Genomic DNA, 26,324 nt, shown 5'->3' on the forward strand with positions numbered 1-26,324 from the left:
ACTGCCAGACTGCTGTGGGTTGCTCCCCGGGATGCACAGCCCTTGCTTGCCACTCTTGGAGCAGAGCCTGTCCCAGAGAGCTGCATGGAGGCCCTGTAGCTGCCACTTGCCTACGTGACCTGAGCACAGGAATGCAGAGACGGGAAATCTGAGCACAGCTCTCATTAGCAGTGTGGCTCATTCCATTGCTAAACAAGCACGTTCACTTGCAGTTCAAGCTGTCTCTGCTGGGATTTTAGAAAAACTAGCAAATATTTCCATTTTCTTTCCTGCCCCTCCTTCAATCTTACCCAATGTGTCACTGCCTTTCGACTGAATCCTTCACTGCTGCTTTGCAAGGAGGAGATCTGCCAGCTCATCCTGGCTGGCTGTAAGCCCTCTCCTTTGCCATTTTAGGTTTAAGAGATTGATCCCCTGCTGATGCCCTGTCTCTGTATTTCCTTAGGTCAATCAGCTGTATCTTTTCCTTGCCCCACTCACTTTGCAAGGCTTTTTCACAATAGGTGGGGAATAGGTGGGAAAGGAAGCTGTTTTTATCCAGCTGCTTTGAGTGCTGCATATGACTGCAGCTCCTCTTCCTACAAAGAGGAGAGGTTTCAGTGGGAAGACTCCTTCCTGGAGAGGTTGGAGTGGGAAGGCAGGACCCAGGGCATTCCTGCACTTCCATAATTCCAGACAGGATGTGGCGGGCAGCACCTGAGAGGAGGCCTGCCCCAGCCTGCCCTGCCTGACACCTGCACCAGCCACAGCTTGGGGTCATCTTTCATCCCACCCAGCACGTCCCACCAGGCTCCGGACATTCCCTCAGTGCACGTGCACTTCCACACCCTCCCTAATTTGTGCAATAACCCGATCACCCTCGGCTCTCATGAGCTCATCACACGTATTTATACACAGGGTTAAGACCAGGTGGGCTGTAGAAACCACGTTATTAATTGCACGGTGCCAGATGTGGGAGAGGTTTCCCAGAATGAGTGAAAGAGTGAATAAGTGAAAGCAGGACAGGGGAGCCTGTCCTGAGGTTTTGCAATACAGAGATGAAATCCTGGGAAGGAATGTTATTAGATGAAAACAAACCTTTAGGAAACTTACATTTCCTCTCAGCTGCAACCCTATTTTGTACACGGTGCTTAATTAAACCCAAGCCGGGTCAGGGTAAAGCATTGGCGATGTCAGATGGATCCTGCTGCTCTTACATCAAATTCCATAGGGGATTTCACCACTGCCTTCAGCCTGGGTTAGGAGACACACACCCCATCGTTTTCTGAAACCTCAGACTAAATAATCCTGTTCTTCCATTCTCTCCCTTTTCTCTGTAGGGAAGTATCTTGTTTGTGCTTGCTCTCTGGACAGACCCGTGAAACAGTTCTTTTGTAGGCTTTAAAAGCCTTTTTCCAGATTTTTTCCAGGATATTTTCATTCTTAACCATCACTTGGATCACGGCCAGTAAGAAACATTCAACTCTTAAACTTTACAGCCTGGTACCATCCTCACCTTCTCCTGCTCTGCTTATCTTGGTGTCACTAAGGAATGCAGGGCTCAGCCCGAGAATTCCTGCGGGCAGAGGGGCTTTGTGCAGCCCTGAATCGCCCCCGGGGAGGGGGCGTCTGCTTCAGCTCTTTGCATTGCCCGTGTGAAAAGGCTGACAGGAACGCCTGCCTTTGCTAACCAGCTCCCTCAGGTTTCACCGAAACTCTCAGAAAAGCGGAAAAAAGAATAAAAGGCGACATAAGAACAAGCCAAAGCGAATCACAAAGGGGAAATCTCTGCCTGCTGTTAGCAGATATTTCAAAGAAACTGGTGAACGAGGGCTGCTGCCTGCCCTGGGAAACCTCCACCAGCACCTGGGCAGCTGCCTGAGATGAGCACCATAGGAGAAATATTTCTGATTATGAGAGTTTGCAGCTAAGCAAAGAGCTGGGAAAATACAATACCTGCCACAAAAACTGGCCAACGAAAAAAGGAGAAACAAAGATGGGAAATAAAAATAACCAAAGCTCATTTTCCAAGGGTGCTCTGCCTCTTGCAACAGGTTCTCTGTATCGTTCAGAAATCAAGAGCCTCTGGGGAAAGAAAACCTCGACCTCCTTTCCACCTTCACCAAAACGAACAGCTGCTTTCCCAGTCTGACAGCCTGCTCGACTCAGTCTCCAAAATGAAGTCATTAAGGACGAACTCATTAAAACCAAGGCAGCTTTTGGCTCACCGAGTTTCCTGGAGTATTTTTTGTAAGATATTAAAATTAATAAGACAACAAATAACCCTAAAATAAGCAATGAAAATTCACTGTGTGTAAATACTGGGCTAAGGGCAGCAAACACAGGTATTTAATAATCCAGGGCAAAGCCAGGCCACCTCCCTGCTCCTCAGCTTCCCAAAGAGGAGTGCCGCAGCCGGCAGCTCTGCCAAGCCAGAGGGAAGGCAGGATTTCCACCGGCCTCTCTGGAGCGGGGCTTTCCTCCCCTTATACCAAATTCTTCAGATGTTTGTAACCTGCTCCGCCTTGCCCTTTGAACAGCAGAGCTCTGGAGGTACCTGCGGGCGCGCACGTGCCGGGCCCGGCTGCCCCGCTCGGCCTGGCCACCGGGGTCAATGGTGGGATTAGCCCCTCATTTAGGAACCATCTGTCTTGCCCTAGGGCCGATCCGCAGGGGAACAACACGTGCACCTCGCCCAGCCTCCAAGGGAACGGCCATGGCTCCAGAGAGTCCTCCTGGAAGCCCCTATCTCTGTTCTGTGGATGTTCTGGTGTTTTTCAAGGCTCTCTCCCCACGCTCATGATGACCCACACGGTCAGTAGATAAGCTCTGCCTAATGTGTACTTGCAGACTCAACGTTTTTGGGCAAGCAAGACCTTTATCTGCACTTTAGCACCGAAGTTTACAGGTCGGTGCTGCCTTCATGTCAGGGATCTGTTTTGTTGTCCCGATAAAGGAAAAGCACTGACTACTGTTCTCCTTGGAAATTTTAACAATTTATTGTCCTACAGTAGCAACACAACAACCACCCTTTAGCTTTTACTTTGGAACAATCTCCATAAACTCGTCCCTTTCTGGGATCATTTCCCTGACTTTATTTTCTGCTCTCGACCTAATTATTGTTTGAATTGTGGGAATGTTGAAAAACCCAGCTCGGGGCAGGTCCCTCAGTGGGAGATAATTTATGTTGTCAGTTTTACTTTTCCAGCAAAGGATGAGAGAAGTAGCGGGAAGGGAATTGTCCCAAGCCATGTGGTACACAGATGCGGGACAGAGAACACAACCCACGCACAGCGAGACCACGAGAGGCCTCCCAAAGGCCGTCACATGGGGAGTGAGATGCCCTACGCCCTCTCCATCGGCAGAGAGAATTCCTCTCTGCGGGAGGAGCAGGTGAGAGTTTCGCTTCTGACATATCCTAAGGGCCTCCTTAGAAAGTAATTTGTCCTGCGTGAACTTCTGCAGAATTTACTCCCCAAGAGCAAGAGTCTTAGAAATTTAAACACTTGAAGCCCCTCACTGGCGCCTAAAGAGAGACCAAAGCTCATGTCAGCAGGCAGAGCCTCAGCTTTACATCATTCTGACCTGCCAACAAAGGAACACAACAATTCCTCTCCCTCCCCCCGTCGGTGGAAGACGTGAGAGTCGGGACTATTGACACTGATCGTTTCCCTTTACCCCCCTCCGTTTAGACAAAGACAGACAGAAGCAGCCCTGCCTGAGCGTTGGGAAATAAGAGCCCTCCCACCCACCTCCTGCTAGGGCCAAGGCAGCGGGGAAAGCTGCCCGGAGCCGCCCCCTCTCAAAGCTGGATGCGGGGGAGCGAGCCTGGAACAAACCTCGCCTGAGCTTGTGGGCAGAGCCGGGAGCAGGGAAAGCTGGGAGCAGGAGAGAGGCAGCTCACGCTGCCGGCTGAGTCACCCCGAGCGTATAAAATCAAGGCGAAGCAGTCGGAGTCACTCGGAGAGGAGCACGAGGCACCGGGACTTTTGGACAGGTACGTGCAAGCGGATGCGGTTTAGAGGCAATGATTAAGATTCAATCTAAGATTGGAATACAGCAGCCCAATTCCTCCCATCCTCTCCCTGCCAACGTGCTGCGGAGCAGCAGATCCAGCGGCTCCGGTGACCGGGAAGCCCTGAGGCTGCTCGGATCTTGCACGGTTCCGTCTGACCAAAAGGACACAGGCAAACACAACACATTCTTTTCGTGTTCTGGTATATACTGGTTTGCTGGTCCCTACTTCAAACCTGGGACGGCAGCAAAGGATAACGGTCTGGGCAAGACCTGCCATCATTCAGGGAACAGCGAGGAGCAATTAAACTTTGGAAAAAGTCTGAGATATTTCATAATACGTGGGGCTTCGGTTACCACCCTACACTGTAATTTGTTTCTGGACGAGGAATCGTCATTTTGTTGCCGGGAAGCACAAAAGACAGCTCAACAAAAGAAGCACGAGTTTGGGGCTGGGGTTAATTTCTTCCTCTGACACACATTACCTGTGGGCACCTCGCTCAAGTCACTAGGGACTTTTCTTTTTACAAAGACCAAAGCAGGGGTGGGAGGAGGAGGGAGCACGGAGGGAGCTGTAACACTAAATAAAATGTTTCTTGGCGCTCAGGCCTTTGGGGCCCCGATCCAGGAGCATACTCAATTTCTGACCACTTCCACTGAAATGTGGTTCGGGAGCTGCATTTTCAGTGCATCCTTTCCCAGCAGCTGGGCCGTGCAGAGCCTGTCTGTGCCTCTCATCCACAGCAGGCCCAGCCCTCCTGCTGCCTGGCAGCCCGGCTGTGGGGCACTGCCAGCTGCTCAGGAGCCCCAAGCCCCCTGCGGGGTCCCCACTGGGACTGTCCTTGCAATGGGGCAGAACTGCCCTGGCAGAGCCCACACAAGTCCCTGGTTTTTCTGTTCCAGCTCCTGCTAAGGAAAGGAAAGTCCTTCCTAACACAGGAAAGGCACTTTTACCTGCCCATTCCAACACAACTCAGCCCAGTTTGGGGTCCTGAACTTTAAAGTTTGGCAACTCTCCTCTGTCCTCACATTCATTCATTTGCTTTACACAGCCTCACAGTAAACAGTTCCCTGCCACAGGCACGTTGTACCCCTTTGTTTGGGCATCACCCCACTGGAAAACTCTTCCCCACTGGGCTGGCCAAACTGGACACTGTGCAGGACAACCTGCACTGAGAGTTCTGGTGTGGAATACAACTTTGTTCATGCTTCCTGCATGAACAACTGTAGGAACACTTAGACTAAGACTGCATGATAGTTCTGTCCCCAAGGATTCGTGTTTACTTAGGCTTAATTACAGAAGAGCTATTATCACTTATCCCTGCCTGGATTAATAGGAAAGGGCTTATAAACTGTTTTTCTTTAAAATAGTTTGTAGGTGACTGGAGGGATTTTAACTTAGCTCTAAATGTTGATGTTTTGTTTTCCCCTCCCTGAAACAAAAAGGAAACAGATCTTGCAAACTGCAAGCACTTCGGAGAAGGATGCTGTCACCCTTGCTCATCCTCCCTCTGCTGCTGGGGACCACAGCACATGGCCTGGCGAGCAGAGCAGCATCCAGGGATGTCACCACCTTCTTCCAGCTGGCTCAGGAGGACACTTGGGAGAATGTTAATCTCACCAGCATGTCCTGCGAGGATCAGAAGAACAGGACCTGGATCACCCTGCAGCTGACCAACAGGAGCCTGACAGCTTTCCCAGTCTGCCTTCCAGAGGCTCTGGAGAGCCTGGATCTCAGCAATAACCTCTTGGAAGAGGTGAATGGCACAGAGATAGCAAACCTGCCACAGCTGCGTGTCCTCTCGCTGAGGCACAACCACCTCTGGTCAGTGAGGTGGGGATCTGAAGTCCTCAGCAGTCTCCTCGAGCTGGACTTGAGCTTTAATAAGCTGTCATCTGTGCCATCCTGCCACGGCTCTGCCCTGCCTAACCTGAGGTGGTTGTCCTTGGCTGGTAATCCCCTGATTGAAATCCAGCCACTGGCTTTTTCCTGCTACCCTCAGCTGCAGGTCCTGAACCTCTCTGTGACACTGCTAGGGCAGGATGACAGCAGAGGAATTAGGGACTCTGCTTTTGCCATCAGCACTGATCCCAACGAGGCCATGAACAGGCCTGGAAACTCCATCAATGTGCTTGATCTGAGCGGGACCTTTTTCGAGAAAAGTAAGTCTTTTGGGTTTCCCACTGTAAACACAGGGCTTGGTCAGGCCAGGGGAGCTGAAGCCTTGCTGGGACAAGTGCTCCCATCCTGGCTGAGCCTGGAGTGCAGGGGGAACACCACACACTGAAAGCTGCAAACAGCTGGTCCAGGCATGCAAGGCGTTCTCATGCAAAGTAGCCTCCCAAAGGAAGGGCAGAGACCAAACACCGTGAGACAGGAGGATTTGTCCCAGTGTAGTCACCCACCTCCATCCTAATCCCACTGTCTGCTGCTGACAGTCATCTCCCTGTCAGCCCCGGGATTAGCTTTGGGAAGCACAGGAGGAAATTAGTTTCTCTTTCCAGACAGGCTGTTGAAATCTTTCTTTGTCCCCACAGCTACACTGAGCTCTTAGAGCTGCATTGAAGTAGCACAGAGAGAGGCTTTTTGTGCCATCCACAGCCGGCCAGAACACTTCCGCTGAGGGGGGAGACAATCCCTGCCCCGAGCAATGCTCAGGAAGTTTTTTCCCTTTTGCCCTGCCTGCCTCAGTTTATACCTGAGGTGCTGAGACACACGGATGTGAGATGCCTTGCCCAGCTGCTCTCAGCCTGGGGCAGGGCCAGGGCCTCCCCATGCTTGAGGCTTCACTTCAACTCACATTAAACAGCTGCACCACCGAACTTCCTCCAAAAATTTGCCTAATCCATCTCGTGGTAGTGAGTTACCCGTCTGAGTCATGGGACAGAAAGGCCCTTTGGTACAAGACCTATCCTTTCAGTTTCATGGCTCTTGCCTCTTTTTCCCGTGCTAGGAGAAACAAGTGATTTGCCTTTCTTGCACCAGTCAGGACCTTGTAGACCACTTTACTGAACAGAGAAATCCTTGTTCATTTAATGTCACCCAACAAGAAATCTATTCCATATCTCTTATCAGCTTTGTTCTATTTTCCCCTCTTTTCCTCTGCCCTATGACAGCCTGACCCGCAGGGACTATTACAAAAATGCAGCTGTATGAGTGTTTACACACTGGTGTATTGACTTTTGTTCTATTCCTGTCCCAAAGAGAATAGCTGGAGAAGGTGACAGATACTTCATATCTATGAATTCAAACCCCTTTTCTAGGCAGAAATCCACAGGAATGCTCTGTTCAGGCAATAGGTGTAAATATTTTTCTGTTTCAGTTCAACCAGAGTGGGCCAGAGATTTGGCCAACCTCACATCACTTCACCTGACAAACATGCCACGGTTAAGAAGCCTCGACAGCAGCTTCTTCAAGTCCCTGCCTGGTCTCCGAGAGCTGCACTGTCAGGACTCCCGTTCCCTGGGTTTCGTGCAGACAGAGATGTTTCACAGTGCCCCTCACCTGAGCCATCTCTCATTTGAGAAGTGAGTTGGGTTTTTTTGTCCTTCCTCACATAATGCTGCTTTTGCCTCACAGTGCTGTGGTGCCTGGGAGCTGAATTGAACAGCTTGTTATCAGATTTAGGAAGGAGGTGTGCACTTGCTGTCTTTGCCATGTAAAATCTGTGATCTGGCCTGGTGGAGCTGATACAGCCCAAAGAGGCAGCATGGGGCTCATAGAACAATTAATTGTTTGCTTGAGGTTGCATCCATTGTGTTCCCACTCCTCTGCCTTATCTTCCTGTCCAATGGATGAATTCACCCAGCTGTTTAGATCAGCACAGATCCACTGAACCCTGCTTGTGATAAAGATCTGGCTTCCAAGAGCCTTCTCCATCAGAGGAGAAGCAGGTCACTGAGGACATCCTGCTCTGCAAGGATGAGTGCTGACAGTTCTCCAAAACCTGCATCTCAGAAGCAGACAAAAATCCTGTCCCTCCTACTTTTAGTATGAGAGTTTAATATAGTTCCTTGTTCATCATTAGTAAAAGCAAGGTTTCAGTCCTCATTCTTGGGGTAGTACCTCTTGGTACATCATATACCTGAAATACTAAGAGGGGAAAACTTGTTTATCACAATTGGAGCAGGTGAAGTGCAAACAGAGAAGTCAGAATCAAGGAAAAAATCTGGAGAGCACTTTGAAACACTTTTATAATAGTGACCCAAATATAAGCATATCAGAAAACAAACACTAGAGCACTGGCTTTGCCTAGAAACCAGTTTCAGGAAAATAAACCCATACAAAGCAAAAATCCTATGGATTCCGTGCCCCTTGATTGCCCTACTGAATTTACACAGCACTTTCCAACACTTGCAGGAATACCAGTTCAAAGTGCTAAAATTCATGCCCAAACTTTAAGGAACTAAAGTCCTAGAAACACGAGAGCATCTTCTGAGCATACAGAGTGCAGGGTGGTGGGTTTAATAGCTGCTTACTGCCAGGGGAACTGGGAATATTGCTTTGTGCCTTACACTAAGGGTAAGGGATACTAAGCACACTCCAGTCGTTGGAAGGTAGCCCAGCGTTTTTTAATTTTTGCATTTGTCCTCTTGTAGCTGTAACCTGAGTTCCTTTAATCCTTGGAGCACCAATTCATCGGATGGCATCACCATCAACTTGTACGGGAATCCTCTGCTGTGCAACTGCCAGCTCTCCTGGCTGCTGTCCAAGCCCGAGAAAGTTATTCTGCAAAAGTAAGTGAGCTCAAGAGATCGAGTAATGCTCTTCAGACACAACTTCAGTGTGCGAGTTGTCAGGGGACCAGACATTCACCGCCATTCACTGAGTTATTCAAATTCCTTGTGTGTTCTTCCCTTCCACAAGAGGTAGAAGTGCAAAATAACGTCTCTTTCAGGGACAAAGCATAAGGTGTTATTAGCTATGAATTCTACTTTTAGGTGAGAATATTTCCTTTCTGTTTTGGACCATATTTCACATGTTTCCGTATTAGCTAAAGATAGAAAATGAGCTGTCTTGATGTGCCAGCGCTGGGGACAGAAACTGGGAAACTCTGGAAGATCTTTAATAAATTATTTTGTCCTCACCCTGCTACTTGCAAAGCTTACATCACCACCGGCAGTCAACAAAACCCCTTGCAAATAGCACCATTTCTCACCTATTGTTTTCATGCTCCCCTACAGTTTTACAGACTAATTACAGTAAGCTGCAGTTAAAGGAAATATTTGCATATAAATGGTCTCTCTTCCTTTTCAAAGGCCACCAAGAAGATTTGTCATCAAATCTCTCAGAGAGCAGGGAAGTAGATTGTTGAAATTAGACGGTTTTTCATCGGGATGGGTTTAGCAGTTGCATTCTTTACCAGAATTTCAGTGGCTGAGTAAATAAAGAATTCGATCTTAGTCATTTAAAAGTCCCACATCAGCCCACCTCCAGCTGCCTAAACCAGATGGATTAAGAATCCTGGGAATCCTGTTACAGCTCCCTGCATGTGTTCCCCTATTACTGCTGCATTAAAGTCTGACCCTTTAAGACAAGCTGAATCCCGATGTCCTTTGCTAAAGTTCACAGCCATTGTTGTACCAAAGGACACTTCCCCTCGGGCATAAGATATCCCCGCACCTTACAAAAATAAAAAGCCAGTTGCAGCTAAATTCCACAGCCAGTGCTGTGGAAAGCTGCCTGGTCTACTGTTAAGGCAATCTAGCTTTGGTCTAGGTCTCACATTCTCACTCACATAAAGACAGGTTTGACAGCAGGTCACCAACTGCAATCCAGGCAACCTACAGAAACCTGTAATGTTCTCCTGGATCTTGACTATTCTGGTTTCCCTCTGCAGGGCTCGGGAGACCTTTTGTACATCCCAGGAAGATTCGGGCAGACCTTCAACATCTCTTTCACTGCTGGAGCTCTACAACAAATGCCAGTCAGAGAGCAACATTACACAGCCTAACTCAAGCACAGCCCTTCCTGATGGTGATGCTTTCAGCTTCACCAGTGATGATGCCTCTGCTGCAGTAACAACAGACTCAGCTCTGCTGACCACAGATTTGACTCACACCAGCTCCTTAATCCAGAGGCATGTGGTGAGCACTGCAACATCCAACACAATGCCAACCAAAGACACCTATACCAGCTCCCCAGTCCAGAGGGATGCAAGGAGTACAGCAATATCCAATCCAATGCCAACCAAAGACACCTATACCAGCTCCCCAATCCAGAGGGATGCAAGGAGCACAGCAATATCCAATCCAGTGCCAACCAAAGACACCTATACCAGCTCCCTAATACAGAGGGATGCAAGGAGTACAGTAGCATCCAACCCAACAGAACCCATCCTAACAAATACCAACAGTTCCTCCCACGAGGTGGAGGCAGTTTCTGAACCCACAAGCAGTCCCCCTTCCTTGGCATCTGTAACCTCCTTCCCAGTTTTTCTCCAAGAGCTCTTTGCTCAGTCCCCAGACCACAGCTCCCCAAGTCCAGCTGGAACAGAACAGCTACAGAGAGGGCTCAGGACAACCGACGTGACATTCCCCCAAGAAGGGCCATTCAACCAGACCACCAGTGACTATTCTGCTGGAGGAACAGGAGTCCCCCACACCACCAACCACCCCTCTCACTCCTCTACCACTCATGCCAGGCAAGGTGCCCCCCAGACGAGCCCCCCACAGCTGAACTCCACAAAGAGCAGTGCCCGCTCAGAGCCTGCGCCCACCACACCATCACCAGATTACCCCGAGGACTACGACTACGAACAGCCAAAGGAGGAAGCCCCGGTGCAAACGGTCCAGGTCGCCTGTGACTACGATCCTTGCAGGCACCTGCAGAAGCCGTGCAGGGAGCTCCAGAACATATCCCAGTGTTCATGTCCTGGCACATCGAGGGAAGATGAGATTCCAGACCCACCCAGGCTCAGAGCGGTGATTGAAATCACTGACAGCTCTGCACAGATCCGCTGGTGTGCCCCATATTCAGTTGTTCACAGCTATGAGCTGAGGCTTCGTGCCCAAGACAGCGAGGACAGGCAGTTTGTCATGGACAACATCTACCCCACGGCCAGGCAGTACACTCTGTACAACCTACTTCCATTTACCACGTACCAGATCTGTGTCACTGCCTCCAACAAAGCAGGGTCAAGCCAGACAACAGGCCAGGAAACTCCAGGTAATTCGTGCACCAGCTTTAAAACAAAACCCAACTACAAGTATGTTTTTGCTGGTCTGTCTGCAGCAAGTGGACTCTTTCTCATTACCACAATTATTTTGTCTGTATGTCTGTGTAAGGCATGTAAAAAGCCTCAGAGTGAGCAGTATGGCACACACTTAGTCTCCTACAAGAACCCAGCATTTGATTATCCCTTAAAAATACAAACCACTAATTAGCTGTGGGTGATTGTTCTATACAATCAAAGTTCTCTATCTCCATCACCTTGGTGTGTTTTTATGAGACTCTGAAAGTGTCCTTCAGCAAAATATGAACCATCAGATTCCATAACCCTGACGTTTCTAAGGGAGAGAAAACCACCAAAGAAAGAGAAAAACTAATAACGAAATTAGTCAACCAGAAAAAAGCCTTTGGACTCCTGTTCCTGTGCTAATCAGCAGCAAGCCTGGACACTAACCTTGAAAAGTTGTTTTTGTAATCACCTACAAATAGAGTAGCATAAATCTCACACAGTGAGAGGCTGCCTGGCCAGCTGTCTGCCCTCAGTATCTCCCACGAACAAAGTCAGATGTCAGATGAGAGTTGCAATCCAAGGTGCATTAGGCTTAGCAAGATGTACTCTGCTTTTATTCACAGAGCAAAGCTGGGGGTTCTGTTTTTTAAAGGTATTATCCATAAAGAGAGTATAGCTGAAAGGAGTAAGTGGGCTCAGTGACAAGGTCTTGTGCAGATTAACTCCTCTAAGCAAATGCAGTGGATGCAGTGGATGCAGATGATCAACCTAACTTCAGTTCAGGAAAAAGAAACATGAAATTTAATTGTAGTCACAGACTGTGCAGGATCCTTAGGGCAGGGGTAATTGTTTGGTTCTGACTTTTTGTAAGGTTGTGCACAGCTGAGCCTCCCAAGTGCTTCCCCAAAACAAGCTCACAGGCAGTGGGGGGTTTGCAGTACAGCAGTGACCCACAGAAGGGGGGAGGGGAACACATTAATTGCTTCCCAGTGGATTTTAAGCAGAGAGGATATTCCACCCCAATCATCCATCCCATCTACAGATTTAGCAGCTGATGATTTACCTCATACAGAGGCAAAAAGCCAAGTAATGAAGCAATTTAATGTGTGTGCTGCTGAGGCTTGAAAAACCCAAATCCCCTGCACTAGCAGCAGACAGTTCTGCAGACACCTTCCAAATGAACACTTGGGTGCCAATTTCTGTACAATAATAGTAAGAAATGCTGACAATCCCAACTTTGAGCTTGCCATTGGAATCCAAAGAGGTGTCCCAATCTGGTATTTCCCCAGGCTTCAGTTCCAGGAGCTGCCTGTTGCTGCTGCTGTACAGCACTGTACATGCACAGTGCATAAACCCCTCTGAACTCTGAGGGAAAGGTGCTGTAGTGTGTAAGAGTCTCTGTTCCATTCTTTTGGGGTTTTTAATACTTTCAGTATTACTGAAATAAAAGCCACAGAGCTATGTTCTGGTTTTTTTGTTAAAGACATGCATCTTGGTGTTGTCTTTATCATCTACAATGTTTGGCCTGAGAAATTAATTGCTTTTGTTGTTTTGGAATGAACTTTCAACACGTAGTAAAGAAATGTTTTTATGATGGTAGATTTGTGTTCACTGATGTCCCAAGAGCTTTCACTTTGGATGTGGCAGAGGGAGGTTTGCTCCTTTGCCACCACTATGGGCTTGCAGTCCTTTCATGGGAATTTGTCCTCTCCCCATCACTGGACAGATAGAGATTCCTGCCATGTGTGTCCCAAGTTTGGCTGAGCCCCATGACTCAAAAATACAAATGAAGAAGACAGGATGTTCTGACCTCTCACTTTGAAAATCTCTTATTTTCACATTCTGGTAGTTCAGAGTTTTCTCTGTTTGGACCTAGGTTTTTATACTTATTTCTGGCCTGGCTTTTCCTGCGTTTTCTCAAGGATTTAGTGAAGGGGTACATATGACACCTGTTTGTCATTTGAAGTGAGCAAGTGAGCCAAAGAGTCATTATCCCAAACTGGGGCAGAGGTCACCCATTCCCTTGTGTTTGTACAGCACAGCTCTAGGAGACCTTGACTGGGGTGTTTGGTTTTACCAGAAACAAAACAAAATAAGAGATTTGTGAATAGCAATTTATATTGTCCCAAAGATTAGCTCCAGAGAAGGGCAGGAGAAAAAGATACTGCAACTGAAAATAAAGATTGCTTCAACTTTAATATGAGTTAGTCCAAAGCAAGGGGAATCATTTAAAGTGAGGTATTGGGAGGACATATCTCACTACCCTTTACCACACCACAGCTCATAATCACTGAACCAGGAAGTTCATCACAAATGATTTCTCCAACCAGTTCTCATGCCAGCCTCTCCTGAATTTCACAGCCAAGGGAACACATCACACCTTCCCATTCTTTTAAAGTGCCCTTTCTGGGAGCCACACAAATATAGAAGTCCTGCTCCCACAATCCCCACTTGCTCCAACTTAAACAGCCCAATTCCATCTGAGCTGATGAACCATCCTGAAGCACAGATGCCCCAGCCAGGGGCAGTGCCTCTCTCTTGCCTGGTAACACTCAACCCTTCCACAAGTGGCAAGTGAAATGTATGAGATGTATCAGCAGGATTAAAAACATGGGATTTGTATTTATCAACACCTATGAGAAGTATCAATGCTTCAAATTAAGATTTTTTTTTTTTTTTTTTGCTACTACCACTTTGTATTTTCACCAGGATTCATTTTAGTAATGACCAACTAAACTTTTTCCAGTGAAGGGAGCTCTCAGAGCTGCTCAAGACTGCGGCAGTGAGGGGAGCAAAGCAACCCAGGGGCTGCACGGAAACTTTCCCAATAAAACCATTTTAGGGAGCTGCCCAGCTTTGCTCCACCCACTTGTTCCTCCCCCTTTTCCTGACTGCACCCAACAACAAATCCTATTTGTAACTCCAGCTTCAAATCATCAATCTTTGGCAGCATTGCTGGAATACCCAAACATCTCTGAAACAATTTTTAATATCTATCAAAAGCCAACATATTAAAATATATAACTAAAACTTCACTTACTGTTACGCAGTTCCACTTGTTCTGTTTCTCTGAGAGGAAGATCACTTAGGGCAAGTGCAGAGAGCATTGAAATACAGTTTTTGAACAGCTTGTGTAGCTTTCTGTGTCTTTTCTTTCTCAGATCCTTCTCCATTCACTTGTGTTAGTCTTCTTCCCAAAAACCAAGTCCAAGCAAAGAGAGTCCACAAGAGCCCACAGTGCCTGGGGGTGCACTCCTAATTGTCAAGGCAGAAGTGCACGATGCTCCATCTCTGAGAGCACTTGCAAATCAGTCACTGAGTCTCACAGTCTCTCCCAGCAGAAACACTCTGGGAAATGGAGTTGATGCCCTCCCATGCAGGAAAAAAAAGGCTCTTGAAGGGCCAGAACGCTTGCTGGCTGTGAGGGAGCAGGGAGGGACACCTTGCTTTTGGTGCAATGAATGCCATTAGAGAAGCAGTCCCTGAGAGCCCTGTAAGCAGGCATGTGGGAAAGCCCAGAGCAGCAGGACAAGGTGCTTCAGCGTGATCCATCTCAGCTCCAGAAGGGATCCCACTTTTCAGTTGTCCCAGGCCAGAGGGGTGGCAGGCATTAAATGGGCCAGCTGGGAGGTGACACAGCCCAAGGCAGGGAGCTCACACCACATCCCAGGCTCCATCAGCCTCTTCCTGGAAGGATGCACAAGTTCAACCACGATGCTCACTCAGCAAGCATGGCCCTGGAACAGCCATACTCCTCCCCAGGGATCTCTGGAACAACACGTTTGTGTGGAGCTACAAACAAGGATGCCTCTGAGGGCTCAGGATGTTGCTTGCCAAGAAGCCTCTGATTCTTTCCCTGTGAAATACAGAGAGATACATCACAGGTGAGAACATGTTTCGTATTTGCGGAAACAGATTCATCAAAGAACATGTTTAAACTCCGGTGCTTTTTCTTTTCATCAGCTCTCCAAAGGATGCAGAGTTTGTTCTGAACAGGACAATCCGTTAATCCCAACCTCTCTAAAAACTAATCAAGCAGCATTACAAATTAACACTTCTGAAATACATCCAGGAGGTAACGCCTCGCAGCCAGGCTAGTGCTCTGCTGGCATCTAGAGGGAGAGGGGGGAATCATCTCCCCAGGAATTCCCACAAAGGAATACTCATTCTTTCACCAAAGAGCCTCAGCCTCACCCTGCAGACCAAGGGTCACTGACTTACACTACCCGTGTGCTCCTGGGTGTCCTCACTTACTCCTGTGTGAAGGGAAAGAAGTGCTGAGAATTAACAGCAGCAACAGTCCCAGTCCCACAAACTTATTCAGCAGCTCGTCTGTCCCTGCCTCTCATTCCTTTTGTAGCTTTCTGACCAGGGACTTCTCTGCCAGGTTGTCACTGATAAGGAAAAATGTATATTTTTCTGTAAGAGCAAGGAGGGAATTACTGCCTGGAAAAACTGGAAAATCAGTTTACAAGTGCAGTAAGATTTTTTTTAACTATTGTAGATTTGGAAGCAGAGATTAGATCACATTCATTGCACTTAGAGGAAAAATAAATAGCAATGTTTCCACTGATGTCTTAGCAGAACAAAATTGTATTGATAGAGAGTTTTTCTTCCCTCCCAAACCACAGGGCAGCCCTGTATTTGGTGCTGCTGCAGAGCCCTCACCCTTCTGTGCTGGGTGACGTTACCTACAAGTGCACGTAACAAGGTAATACTTGTACGGCACTGTGTGCATTTCCTGACACACTCCCACAGCGTGTGTCCTCATTTTTCCCAGATCCCTCGCTGAATAAACTGTGAGCAGCCTTTTCATCTATGGATGGCAAATTAGATTTTTTAAAGGAACATAAGGGAGAAAAAACCCTCAGAAAATATTAACAAGAAATGGAGGGAATAAGATGAAAGGGACCAAACCTCTTTACTACACATAGTCCAGAGCAGGAAGAAAACAAAGAAAACCACAAGAAATCAAGTAAAAGAATCCCAAGAAAGTCCATAAAATCCAGAATCCCTCATTCATGGTCTTCTCCAGGAGGTGAAAGCGGCCATCCCATGCAGGCAGGGCTGGCAGCTCCTGCAGGGCTCAGCCTCAGCCTCTGGCATCACGAGCCAAAACTTCTAGCATGAAACTCCAGATAGAAGAAGAAAAAAATATTCTCTAGGTAGATACTACTTCTCTGAAAACTAAAATTTACTTGTGCAAAAAATGTCAGGCTGGGAAGACTTGAGTATTGCATTTATTCAATGTTTAGAAACTACTCACTCTTATCAGAGCATGATTAAGGAACGGTCCTTAATAACTTATCTAAGGCCATGGGGTTAAATGATGTCACCCTGTTTGTGGCAATCACTCCTTCTGCTGTCATCACTGCTGCCTTGAGGATTCTCGGTGAGCTATCTCCAGGGAGAAGCAAAAAACATCCCCTGGAAGGTTAACCTCCATTTCAGGAACACTGTGTCAACAACAAACATCCCCAGAGGACTGAGCTCTGTCCTCAGTGCAGCTCTAACTAAAAATCTCTCTTCTCCTGAAGCTGCCTTCACATCAAGCCAGAAAATGCAGAGTTTCTACAGTCAAAATTAGGTCCAGGCTCTGTTTGAAGAACAGAGCACTAAGCACAGAAACCTCTTTTTTTTTTTTTCTTTTTTCCAAGAAACTAAGCTAACAAACTCCATTACAATCCCAGGATCTTGGGTGGGGGTGTTTATAGTGGGATTTGTATTGTCTCATTGCTCCTTGGAGATGCTGGAAAAGGTCAGAATAGCCAGAAATGATGATAAGAGGGTAAGGACAGCAATATAAAGCACAGGCAACTCCAAGTCTAAACTCAGCCCTTAAGACAAATCCAAAAGACTTCAGGGAGTGCTGGCTTAAGACAAATCCAAAAGACTTCAGGGAGTGCTGGCTTTAACCGTGACCTAATGACACATTTGGCCCTCGGGTGCCCTGGCTGCAAGCTCAGCCTTAACCCTGACATGGCAAGTCCTAAACCACAGAGCCTGCTCTGGGTCAGTCCCCAGCTGGTGCCACCTTCACACCTGCAAGGGCCTCGGATGAAACCAATCCATGGCCAGGGAGTTCATACTGGACACAGGAGGCAGGTGAGGATGACAGGGGATAACAAAAGTGAATAACAAAACCCCCTTACATCAGCCAGACAGCTCATCTTAAATTCAGTACAATCCAGTCTGTCCTTGAGGGCTGATGAATCCTTTTGTCTGCCCTGAAGCCCAGCCCCAGGGAAGGAGCCCTGCCAGACCAAAATTGTTAGTAAGGAACCCACTGACCACAGCAGCTCCAAACTTAGCTCAGCAGCTTGCTACACCCACGAGATCCAGGCTCTGCCCAGCAATGGAACAAACTGCCTCCAAACGAGTCCTAGCACGGGAGGAGCTGCTTTTGCCAAGCAGAGCCATGAGTAACTAGGTGGCTGTGACAGCACCAGCTCTAACCTTCCAAATTTCCTTCCAAATCCTGGAAAATCCTTGCTCCCAGCCCTAGGGCACTGCTGAGCAGCACGTGGTAACTGCTGGTAGCAGTGCACAATCCCTCTGTGTTTTCCTCTCAGGTCATTTGTGGCATGCTGAGGCAAAACCCAGCCCACAGCCCAGCTCAGCAGCAGAGAAATGACATCTGCCACCACCCAAATTTATACAATATCCTCGGAGGTAGCCATGCCACGGACTGTACACACCAGGAGCAACCAGGAACTTCCTGGACTGCCACAACAAACCCTGACTGATCCCTAACCTGAGGTAACCAACCACAGCCTAAACCTTCCTCACCAGCTCCTTTAAAATCTTGGCTCTTCAGTGATTCCAGCTGTAACATTGCATCAGTGCTAAATAGCCAGGATTTGGTACTGCTGCCATCCTTGTTGGTAATTGAAGAGCAGGGTCAGCATTCACAGTGATTTTGGTTGCTTAGGCTGTGTTTGGGTAATTTTAGAGGTGATATAAATCCAGATGTATCCAGACTATACCAGGTAGACATTTTCCCTGTGTATGACCTAGGTGTGCATTTCTCTACCTTTATACAAAAACTGGTTTCCTCTCTGCCTGCTAAAAATTGAATATAAAAAGGCAAAGATCATCCACTCCCAAATCCTCTTCTTTTTCAAAGGTGCATAAATCCAGCAAAGAAATAAAATCAAAAGCAACTGCTAAAAATGGTTGAAAGATGATAGAGTCATGTTTTCCCTATTTCTCCATTTTGACAACTGTCCAAATGCTGGGTTTTGATGTCTCACCATACAAATCTGCTGCAGGCACTGGAAATCTGCTCACATGAGGTTGTGTTTCACATGCAATGAGCTCCTGATATAGGTGCAGCTACTTGAAAATAGAAAACAACCTCAAGAGCTCCCATTCTCCACCTGTTTTTTACACCTTGCTGGTGCAGGGGAACATTTCTTGGATCATTTTCTTTACACAGAAGCACTTTTAACCCTGGCTTTTCACACTCAGCCAAAGATATGCCATAAAATTATAAGGTTTAGGTAATATGTGGGCATTTTCCTTTCAGTCAGAGCTCTTTTTTGAGCTGCTGTGTTTTACTGTGAGCACAATACAAAACGAATTCACTTTGTGGGTTTGAGTATGTGCTTTGCATCTAAACTACATTACAATTGTATTCTGTTAACAGTGAAGAAAATAACTTAAACAGCTATTCAGAAATATAAAATAAAAAAGAAAAAAACCCAGGAGCTTCTTATAGCAATACAGTGGTTAAGCTCATCCTAATAGGTATAAACTATTTTTCAAATCTAACCTTATTTTTACTGAGGATAAAGGCTACTGCTTTACAATAGTGATACAAGCTGAGCCTCTCAGGCACATGGGAAGTTCAGGCTGTTAAAAAAATATACCTTGTATGTGTTCTTTTCCTCTAAGTCAATCCTGTCTAAGCTCACCTGTGACAAAGCTGCTGCTTCAAACCCTTTTGGCAACGTGTTCTGCAAAAACCAGACCTTCAAAACCTACCAGGGACTGGTGGGATGGCACACAGCAGGTCCTGAGCTAAGGAGGAAAAAGCTGCAAGGTGCCACAGCGAGATTTATAAAAGGGAAAGGCTGGGGCTGCCGGGCGATGAGTCAAACCATCCCTCCCTCAGCTCCCGGCTCCCTGAGGGAGGATGGCGGCATTTCCCGGGCTGGGAGCCCCATCCCGCACATCCCTCCCTCAGTTCCTGGCTCCCTCAGGGCTGAGGGCGGCATTCCTCGGGCTGTGAGCCCCATCCCGCACCATCCCTCCCTCAGCTCCCGGCTCCCTCAGGGCTGAGGGTGGCATTTCCCGGGCTGGGAGCCCCATCCCGCCCATCCCTCCCTCAGGGCTGAGGGCGGCATTTCCCGGGCTGGGAGCCCCATCCCGCACATCCCTCCCTCAGTTCCTGGCTCCCTCAGGGCTGAGGGCGGCATTTCCCGGGCTGGGAGCCCCATCCCGCACATCCCTCCCTCAGTTCCTGGCTCCCTCAGGGCTGAGGGCGGCATTTCCCGGGCTGGGAGCCCCATCCCGCACATCCCTCCCTCAGTTCCTGGCTCCCTCAGGGCTGAGGGCGGCATTCCCCAGGCTGTGCGCCTCATCCCGCACATCCCTCCCTCAGGGCTGAGGGCGGCATTCCTCGGGCTGGGAGCCCCATCCCGCACCATCCCTCCCTCAGGGCTGAGGGCGGCATTCCCCAGGCTGTGCGCCTCATCCCGCACCATCCCTCAGCTCCGACTCCTTGAAGGAGAATGGCGGCATTCCCTGGGCTGTGAGCTCTAACCCTCCCTCAGTTCCCGGCTCCCTGAAGGATGGCGGTACTCCCCAGGCTATGAGCCCCATCCCGCACCATCCCTCCCGCAGTTCCCGGCTCCCTCAGGGCTGAGGGCGGGACCCCCGCTCCGGCCGCGCCCTGGCGCTCCCTAGCGGCCACGAGCGCAGCGCGAGACAAGCCCGGCCCAGGCGGGCGGGAAAACCTCTCCTAAGCCCCCGAGCGAGCGCGCCGCTCCTCTATAGGCGTCCGCGCCGTTCGCCTGTAGGCGGGTGGAAGGGGGCGTCTCTCTCTGCCGTGGAGCAGCGCGCAGGCACGCGCCGGGCAGCCCCGCGTGACGCGCGGCGGAAGGCCCCGTTCTGGAAGCATCCCGGGCCCATCCCGCTCCGCTCCCGTCCCGCTCCGCTCCCGGCCCGGCCATGCCTGAGAGCGCGCCCGGCAGAGCCCCCGCCGGGGCCGGCGGCAGGGCCAAGGGCGCCTACCAGGACCGCGACAAGCCGGCCCAGATCCGCTTCAGTAATATCGCCGCCGGCAAAGGTGCGGCTGCCGCGGAGGGAGCCGGGCCGGGCCCCGCGTGGGCCGCGATTGGGGCGGGGGGGATGGATCCTCGGGGCTGGCACCGCCCGGGCCGTGCCGCGGGCTGCGAGCGGGAATTGCGTGGGTGCCAGGGCCGGGAGCTGCCCGGGATGCTGACACGAGCCCCCGGCGCGCTGTGTTCTCTTCCTTTGTGAGTGCCCAGACCTAAAATGGCTGCAGTCAAGCGGCCCGAGAATAATGGTTTAAAAACAACTGTGGAAATCAGGCCTGAGACTGCAGCGTTTTACATCGTTCCGCTCGTTGGGATCCTTTAGTTTGCCTGGGGGCTTTGAAGGGGCAAGAATTCTCTGTTTAGAAAAGACGTTTGAATGATGAGTGTTTGTAGTTCTTTAAATCAGCTTGGAAACGTTTTCTTCTCTTCCCAGCTGTTGCCGATGCAATTCGAACGAGCCTTGGACCAAAGGGAATGGATAAAATGGTAAACTTTGTGTTTTAAATTCTCAAAATATTAAGCTTACTGGAGATTCTGTAAATTCAGTTGTCTTACAGAGGATGCCTCCTTTTGCCTCAATTCTTTCCCATGTTCCAGGCATTTAAGGGAAAGTGGGAACTGAATGGACATCTTGGTTTTGAATACGATGTTAAAAATTAGTTTGAGCCTCAAATGAGAGACTTGCAGCTGCTGATCAGAACTGTGTTCCTGCCCTTTATTCCCAGATTCAGGATGCTAAGGGAGATGTGACAATCACTAACGATGGTGCCACCATCCTGAAACAAATGCAGGTTCTGCACCCTGCAGCCAAAATGGTGAGTGGTTTCTTTTGCATTTGGTGTAGATTTGAGGAGCATTACCCAGGATAGTGACAGAGCAGGAGAGTTTGTGCCTTGTGCTCCAGGAACATTCATTTTGATTGTGGCACGTGCTTAAGAGTTACAAACCATTATTTATTACCCATGTGCCTTATGCACAATCCCTCTGGATGTGTTTAGAAAAATGAAATTTTGAGAAAGAATATTAGGAAAATGTAGCCCAAACCTTCATGTGTCATTTGAGAAGGAAAAATTAATGTCCCAAACCATTAGGACAGAAGGGAAGGAGTGAAGGTATGAGCAGGTGGTCTGAGGATACAGTAGCTGGTCCTTTGAGATGTTCAGTGTTCATGGATTTGGTTGGAGATGGAGATGAGCTTCCTGTGACCCTCCTCCAGGGAAGGAAAAGATAGGTGTGTTCAGTTTTAAATTTGGGAGAAAAAAGCTTTGCTTCTGGAAGTGACTCACTGTGCCCTAGCTGTATTTTGGCCAGAGAAGTGTCTGGGTATGGGTAAACAGCTTTCTAGATACTTATTTTTTGCCCTAATTTCTCCCTTAGTTAGTAGAGCTGTCAAAAGCACAAGACATTGAAGCTGGTGATGGCACCACCTCTGTTGTGGTCATTGCTGGAGCTCTCTTGGATGCCTGTTCCAGACTCCTTCAGAAAGGTAAATCAGTTGATGTAACATGCAGAGGCTGCAGGTACTGCAGTCACTTTGTCCTCTTGCACGTGTGGGGTGAAGCTTGAAGTAGCTGGAATCAGTTGGAAGGATAAAGGGTGGATCCCACACTCCAGGGAAATTGGGGAGTTTCATACAGGACTGGAAAAGCAGTTTTGGAAAATCTGAAGTTTAATCAGTGTCAGCCTCCTCTCAGGCATCAGCTGAACAGCAGCAGCTTTAGGAATGGCAAGAGAACTTGGAGAAAGTGCCTCTGGGATGTCTGGGATTCCAGGGGACTTGTTTGTGAGGACAAATCTCTTGGAATGTTACAGCTTTTTCCCTCAGGTTTTAATGGCAGGAAATAATAAGGGAGGTCATACACTGGGGAAGGGAATTCTGCTGAAATGGCTTCAGTTTCTACTGGCCTGAGCATCTTGAGTTTTAGAATGGAAGGAGATGGGGAAGAAGAACCAAAAAGACATGTGTTTGCAAGGGTGGAGTGTCTAACAGGCATGATTTATGCTCTGCACAGGAATTCACCCCACCATCATTTCGGAGTCATTCCAGAAGGCTCTGGATAAAGGGATTGAGGTGCTGACCAACATGGCCCAGCCCGTGGAGCTCAGTGACAGGGAGACCCTGCTGAACAGTGCAACCACTTCCCTCAACTCCAAGGTACAGCTGCACTTGCACTGGCAGCTCCAGCCCAGCCAGGCCCTGCAGCTTTTCAGCTCTAAGAAAGAGCAGTTCCATTTTCTGCACATCCCTGGGTGTGGGTTTCCACCTGGAATCACTGCTCTGTCCTTGCCATGGAGCAGCCATTAAGAAGATGCCTTGTTAAGACATCTTTGCTGCAAAATTCTGCCATCAAATACTGAAACAAAATAACAATATTGTTGTGAAACTGCTGTTCATCACTGTGAACTCTCTCACCATGGTTTCTGTACTATTGAATCCTTTAGGTTGTGTGTCAGTATTCCAGTTTACTTTCTCCAATGAGTGTGGATGCAGTGATGAAGGTGATTGACCCAACTACAGCCAATAGTGTGGACCTCAGAGATATTAAAATTGTTAAGAAGTTGGGGTAAGAAACCATTTGTAATTGGACAGATTTTGTCTCTGTGAACTCAGTTTCCCAGAGTGCTGCAGTCATGGGTTGTGTTTGTTTCCAGGGGCACAATTGATGATTGTGAACTGGTTGAGGGACTCGTCCTGACCCAGAAGGTGGCAAACACTGGCGTAACCAGAGTGGAAAAAGCCAAAATTGGCCTCATTCAGTTCTGCTTGTCTGCTCCTAAGACAGATGTAAGTCAGACTGTGGCTAGTGCAAATCCTCATCCTCTAGGACTTGGGACAAGCAAACAGAATAACAAATGTTTTTTTAAGTTGCTGTGGTGTCAATTGCTGTGTGCCACAGCTAGACTGATGGGCTGCTGGGTCCTAAAAAACATTACAGTTAGTCTAAAAAATTGTTTAAATTATAAATTATGTTTAAATTACATTTAAAATTGCTTAAACTTCAATCCAGCGTTACCTGAGCTGTCTCTAATAGCATTTTGCTGTTATGCTTATTTGTTTAGAATTACAGCATCTTCCATTAAAGAATGTGGCACATTTTGACACTCTCTTTTTTCTTTTTTAATTTGAAACAGATGGACAACCAGATTGTTGTTTCTGATTATGCTCAAATGGACAGAGTGCTGCGTGAGGAGAGAGCCTACATCCTGAACCTGGTGAAGCAGATCAAGAAGGCTGGGTGCAATGTGCTGCTCATTCAGAAGTCCATCCTGAGGTATGTTAATGCCCAGGCACTGTTGGAATTGTGTGGAAAACTGAAGCCAAACACAGTCACACTTGGCAGAGTAGCAGTGGCTGTGCCTTTAGAAAGCAGCAGCACTGTCTGTATTTTGAGTTTGATGGCATCCTTACTTTGTGCTCTGAAGAATTTGAGCACTGGGACCTAACTCCTTCCCTCTTGTTTTCAGGGATGCTCTCAGTGATCTGGCCCTCCATTTTCTGAACAAAGTTAAGATCATGGTGGTTAAAGACATTGAAAGAGAGGACATTGAATTTATATGTAAGGTAAGGTGGGTCATATAAATGAGCTGCAGTGTTTTAAAATCTACCCCAAAACTGTCAAGGCAGGGCCAGTTTATTGTGACATTTTCACAAGTTTCATGTTTTGACTATAATACAAGAGCTGACATTGCCCTAAAAAACATTTCTGCTCTGCTGAGCAGCCCCACTTCTATAGAAGGATTCAGGACAGATGTAAAAGCTACAGTCCCTTCTGCATTTTACTGTCATATGCAGAACAGTAACTTGCAGTGTACTTGCTGACTCTGCAGTCAGCCTCTGGATTAATTTTTTTTTCCCATTATTTTTTCAGACAATTGGAACTAAGCCTGTGGCTCACATTGACCAGTTCACCCCTGACATGCTGGGCTCTGCTGAGCTGGCAGAAGAGGTCAACTTGAACGGTTCTGGGAAACTAATAAAGGTGAGTGAGGGACAAAATGTTAATACCTACTTAACATCTGTTATTTTAATAACTGTTGGCTTTGATGTTCTTTACTGTGGAATTTATTACAGTGAAGTACCTATTTCTAAGCTGTGAGTAGCCACCAGCTTCGGCAGTGCAGTGGTTTTGCTTAGCCAGATATCAGTGCTGTTACAGAATTTGAAATTGCCAATAGCAGTGTCTTTTTGTCCCAAGTTTTTATTTGTTCCCCAGTGTCAGTATCTGGTTTTATGTTTTAGATCACAGGCTGCACAAACCCTGGGAAAACCGTGAGCATCGTGGTCCGCGGCTCCAACAAACTGGTGCTGGAGGAAGCCGAGCGCTCCATTCACGATGCCCTGTGTGTCATAAGGTGCTTAGTGAAGAAAAGGTAACGTCTCACTTGGGTTATTAGTAACTCCCAGAGCCTGGCTGTGTGCCCTGGTGTGAGGTGAGGTTTGATGGGTGTCCCTGTGCTCTCAGGGCTTTGATAGCTGGCGGTGGAGCCCCGGAGATCGAGCTGGCGCTGCGGCTGAACGAGTACGCGCGGACGCTGAAGGGGATGGACTCCTACTGCGTCCGTGCCTACGGCGATGCACTCGAGGTCATTCCCTCCACCCTGGCTGAGAACGCAGGGCTCAACCCCATCTCCACGGTAACAGAGCTGCGAAACAGACATGCCCAAGGAGAGAAAACTGCTGGCATCAACGTCAGGAAGGTAATGAGGGGTTGGAATAGCTGGGTGTTACAGGGAAAATGCTTAACCTGAGGGTTGGACTAGGGAGAGGGCAAGGTGGTATCTCACAGTGGTAGCCTCCCTAAAATTAGCAGAGGGAAATTACAGCTTGTTCTCTCAATGGCTCACCCTGGGCATTGATAATAGCAGCTATTAAATGCTTTATGCATATAACAGGAAACAGCTCATGTCTCCACAAAAGCGTTTCAGCTACAATAAAAGATCCATCAGTAGGATCTGTGGTGGAAGGTGGTCACAAGTTGGGAGTAGCACCACAGCTCTTTCTCAGTTGGCAGTGTTGACCTTTGTTGTTGGCTAATTTTGACTGGATATGTCAGGTGCTTGGGGAGAGAACGTGTGCTGTAATGCCCCTGTTGCAGGTGAAAGCCCTGTGATAGTCCAGGAGTTGATTGCCCTCAGGATTCTGGTAAAAGAAAAAGTGCTAAATGTGACTGCAGTGTGTCTTGCACAAGGTGAAGGCTCCTTGTTCCCCTAGGGTGGCATTTCCAACATCCTGGAGGAGTTGGTGGTGCAGCCTCTGCTGGTGTCCTTGAGTGCACTGACCCTTGCCACAGAGACCGTGCGCAGCATTCTCAAGATCGATGATGTGGTGAGTGGTGTTGGCATCGTGGTTTGGGTTGTATTTTCTTCACAGGTACCAGCACCTTGTCATTCACTTGCTGTGCTTCAAAATGCAGTTACTGTGTATTCTCAATTTGTGTGCTGCTTAAGACCAATTTAATAACTGCAGCTAATGAGTCATAAATACTGCACCATAAAGCAAGGAATTAGAGTCACTAAAAGCCCAGGATCTTTATCAAAGGAGGAATTGTGATATATCCTGTGCTTTCTTCTGCCTGACTGTGTGTCCCCTCTGCAGGTGAACACCCGAGGATAAGCTGAGCACAGGTGGGGACCAAGGCCTCGAGCTCCTGCCCTGTAGCTGGAATATGGACTCCTCACCAAAAGCGCCTGTGTGAATTGTCTTAAACTCCACCAAGACTGATGTACTTTGATCAGGTTTAACTTAAGTAACAGTTGGGTTTCAGAAAGAAAATGCTGTTTTGTCAATAAACATGCAGTAGTCTACCTGACTCTTGGCTGTATAATTTTGTTGGGGTTTGTTACATTTGGTTACATTTGCTTTTCT

At 48.1% G+C, this 26,324-nt stretch overlaps 2 protein-coding genes across 2 annotated transcripts; both read left to right on the forward strand.

Moving 5' to 3' along the window:
• Positions 1 to 3,043: 3,043 nt before the first annotated feature.
• Positions 3,044 to 12,975, forward strand: LRRN4 (leucine rich repeat neuronal 4). The gene is made up of 6 exons (XM_018918060.3): positions 3,044 to 3,372; positions 3,672 to 3,976; positions 5,440 to 6,156; positions 7,317 to 7,521; positions 8,593 to 8,730; positions 9,834 to 12,975. Exons 3-6 carry the CDS (start codon positions 5,478 to 5,480, stop codon positions 11,377 to 11,379), a joined length of 2,568 nt encoding a protein of 855 aa, XP_018773605.2. The 5' UTR covers positions 3,044 to 3,372; positions 3,672 to 3,976; positions 5,440 to 5,477; the 3' UTR covers positions 11,380 to 12,975.
• A 7,324-nt stretch (positions 12,976 to 20,299) lies between these two features.
• On the forward strand, positions 20,300 to 26,268 carry CCT4 (chaperonin containing TCP1 subunit 4). Its single transcript, XM_030236241.2, has 14 exons — positions 20,300 to 20,466; positions 20,892 to 20,944; positions 21,184 to 21,273; positions 21,836 to 21,944; positions 22,471 to 22,613; positions 22,901 to 23,022; positions 23,111 to 23,243; positions 23,591 to 23,730; positions 23,924 to 24,020; positions 24,328 to 24,438; positions 24,699 to 24,829; positions 24,922 to 25,156; positions 25,671 to 25,784; positions 26,055 to 26,268. The coding sequence occupies exons 1-14, from the start codon at positions 20,349 to 20,351 to the stop codon at positions 26,070 to 26,072; spliced, it is 1,614 nt and encodes a 537-aa protein (XP_030092101.2). The 5' UTR covers positions 20,300 to 20,348; the 3' UTR covers positions 26,073 to 26,268.
• Positions 26,269 to 26,324: the final 56 nt, after the last annotated feature.

This window comes from Serinus canaria, chromosome 3 (genome assembly GCF_022539315.1).
Source record: "Serinus canaria isolate serCan28SL12 chromosome 3, serCan2020, whole genome shotgun sequence".
Lineage (NCBI taxonomy): Eukaryota > Metazoa > Chordata > Aves > Passeriformes > Fringillidae > Serinus > Serinus canaria.

What these genes read in the sequence shown, in the direction of transcription:
- LRRN4 (XM_018918060.3), top strand. Translation starts at nt 5,478, where the DNA reads ATGCTGTCACCCTTGCTCATCCTCCCTCTGCTGCTGGGGACCACAGCA. An exon ending in CGGGACCTTTTTCGAGAAAA is followed by an intron (nt 6,157 to 7,316) that starts GTAAGTCTTTTG and finishes TTTCTGTTTCAG; the next exon opens with TTCAACCAGAGTGGGCCAGA. An exon ending in GAGAAAGTTATTCTGCAAAA is followed by an intron (nt 8,731 to 9,833) that starts GTAAGTGAGCTC and finishes TTCCCTCTGCAG; the next exon opens with GGCTCGGGAGACCTTTTGTA.
- CCT4 (XM_030236241.2), top strand. Translation starts at nt 20,349, where the DNA reads ATGCCTGAGAGCGCGCCCGGCAGAGCCCCCGCCGGGGCCGGCGGCAGG. An exon ending in TGCACCCTGCAGCCAAAATG is followed by an intron (nt 21,274 to 21,835) that starts GTGAGTGGTTTC and finishes TTTCTCCCTTAG; the next exon opens with TTAGTAGAGCTGTCAAAAGC. An exon ending in ACATTGAATTTATATGTAAG is followed by an intron (nt 24,021 to 24,327) that starts GTAAGGTGGGTC and finishes TTATTTTTTCAG; the next exon opens with ACAATTGGAACTAAGCCTGT.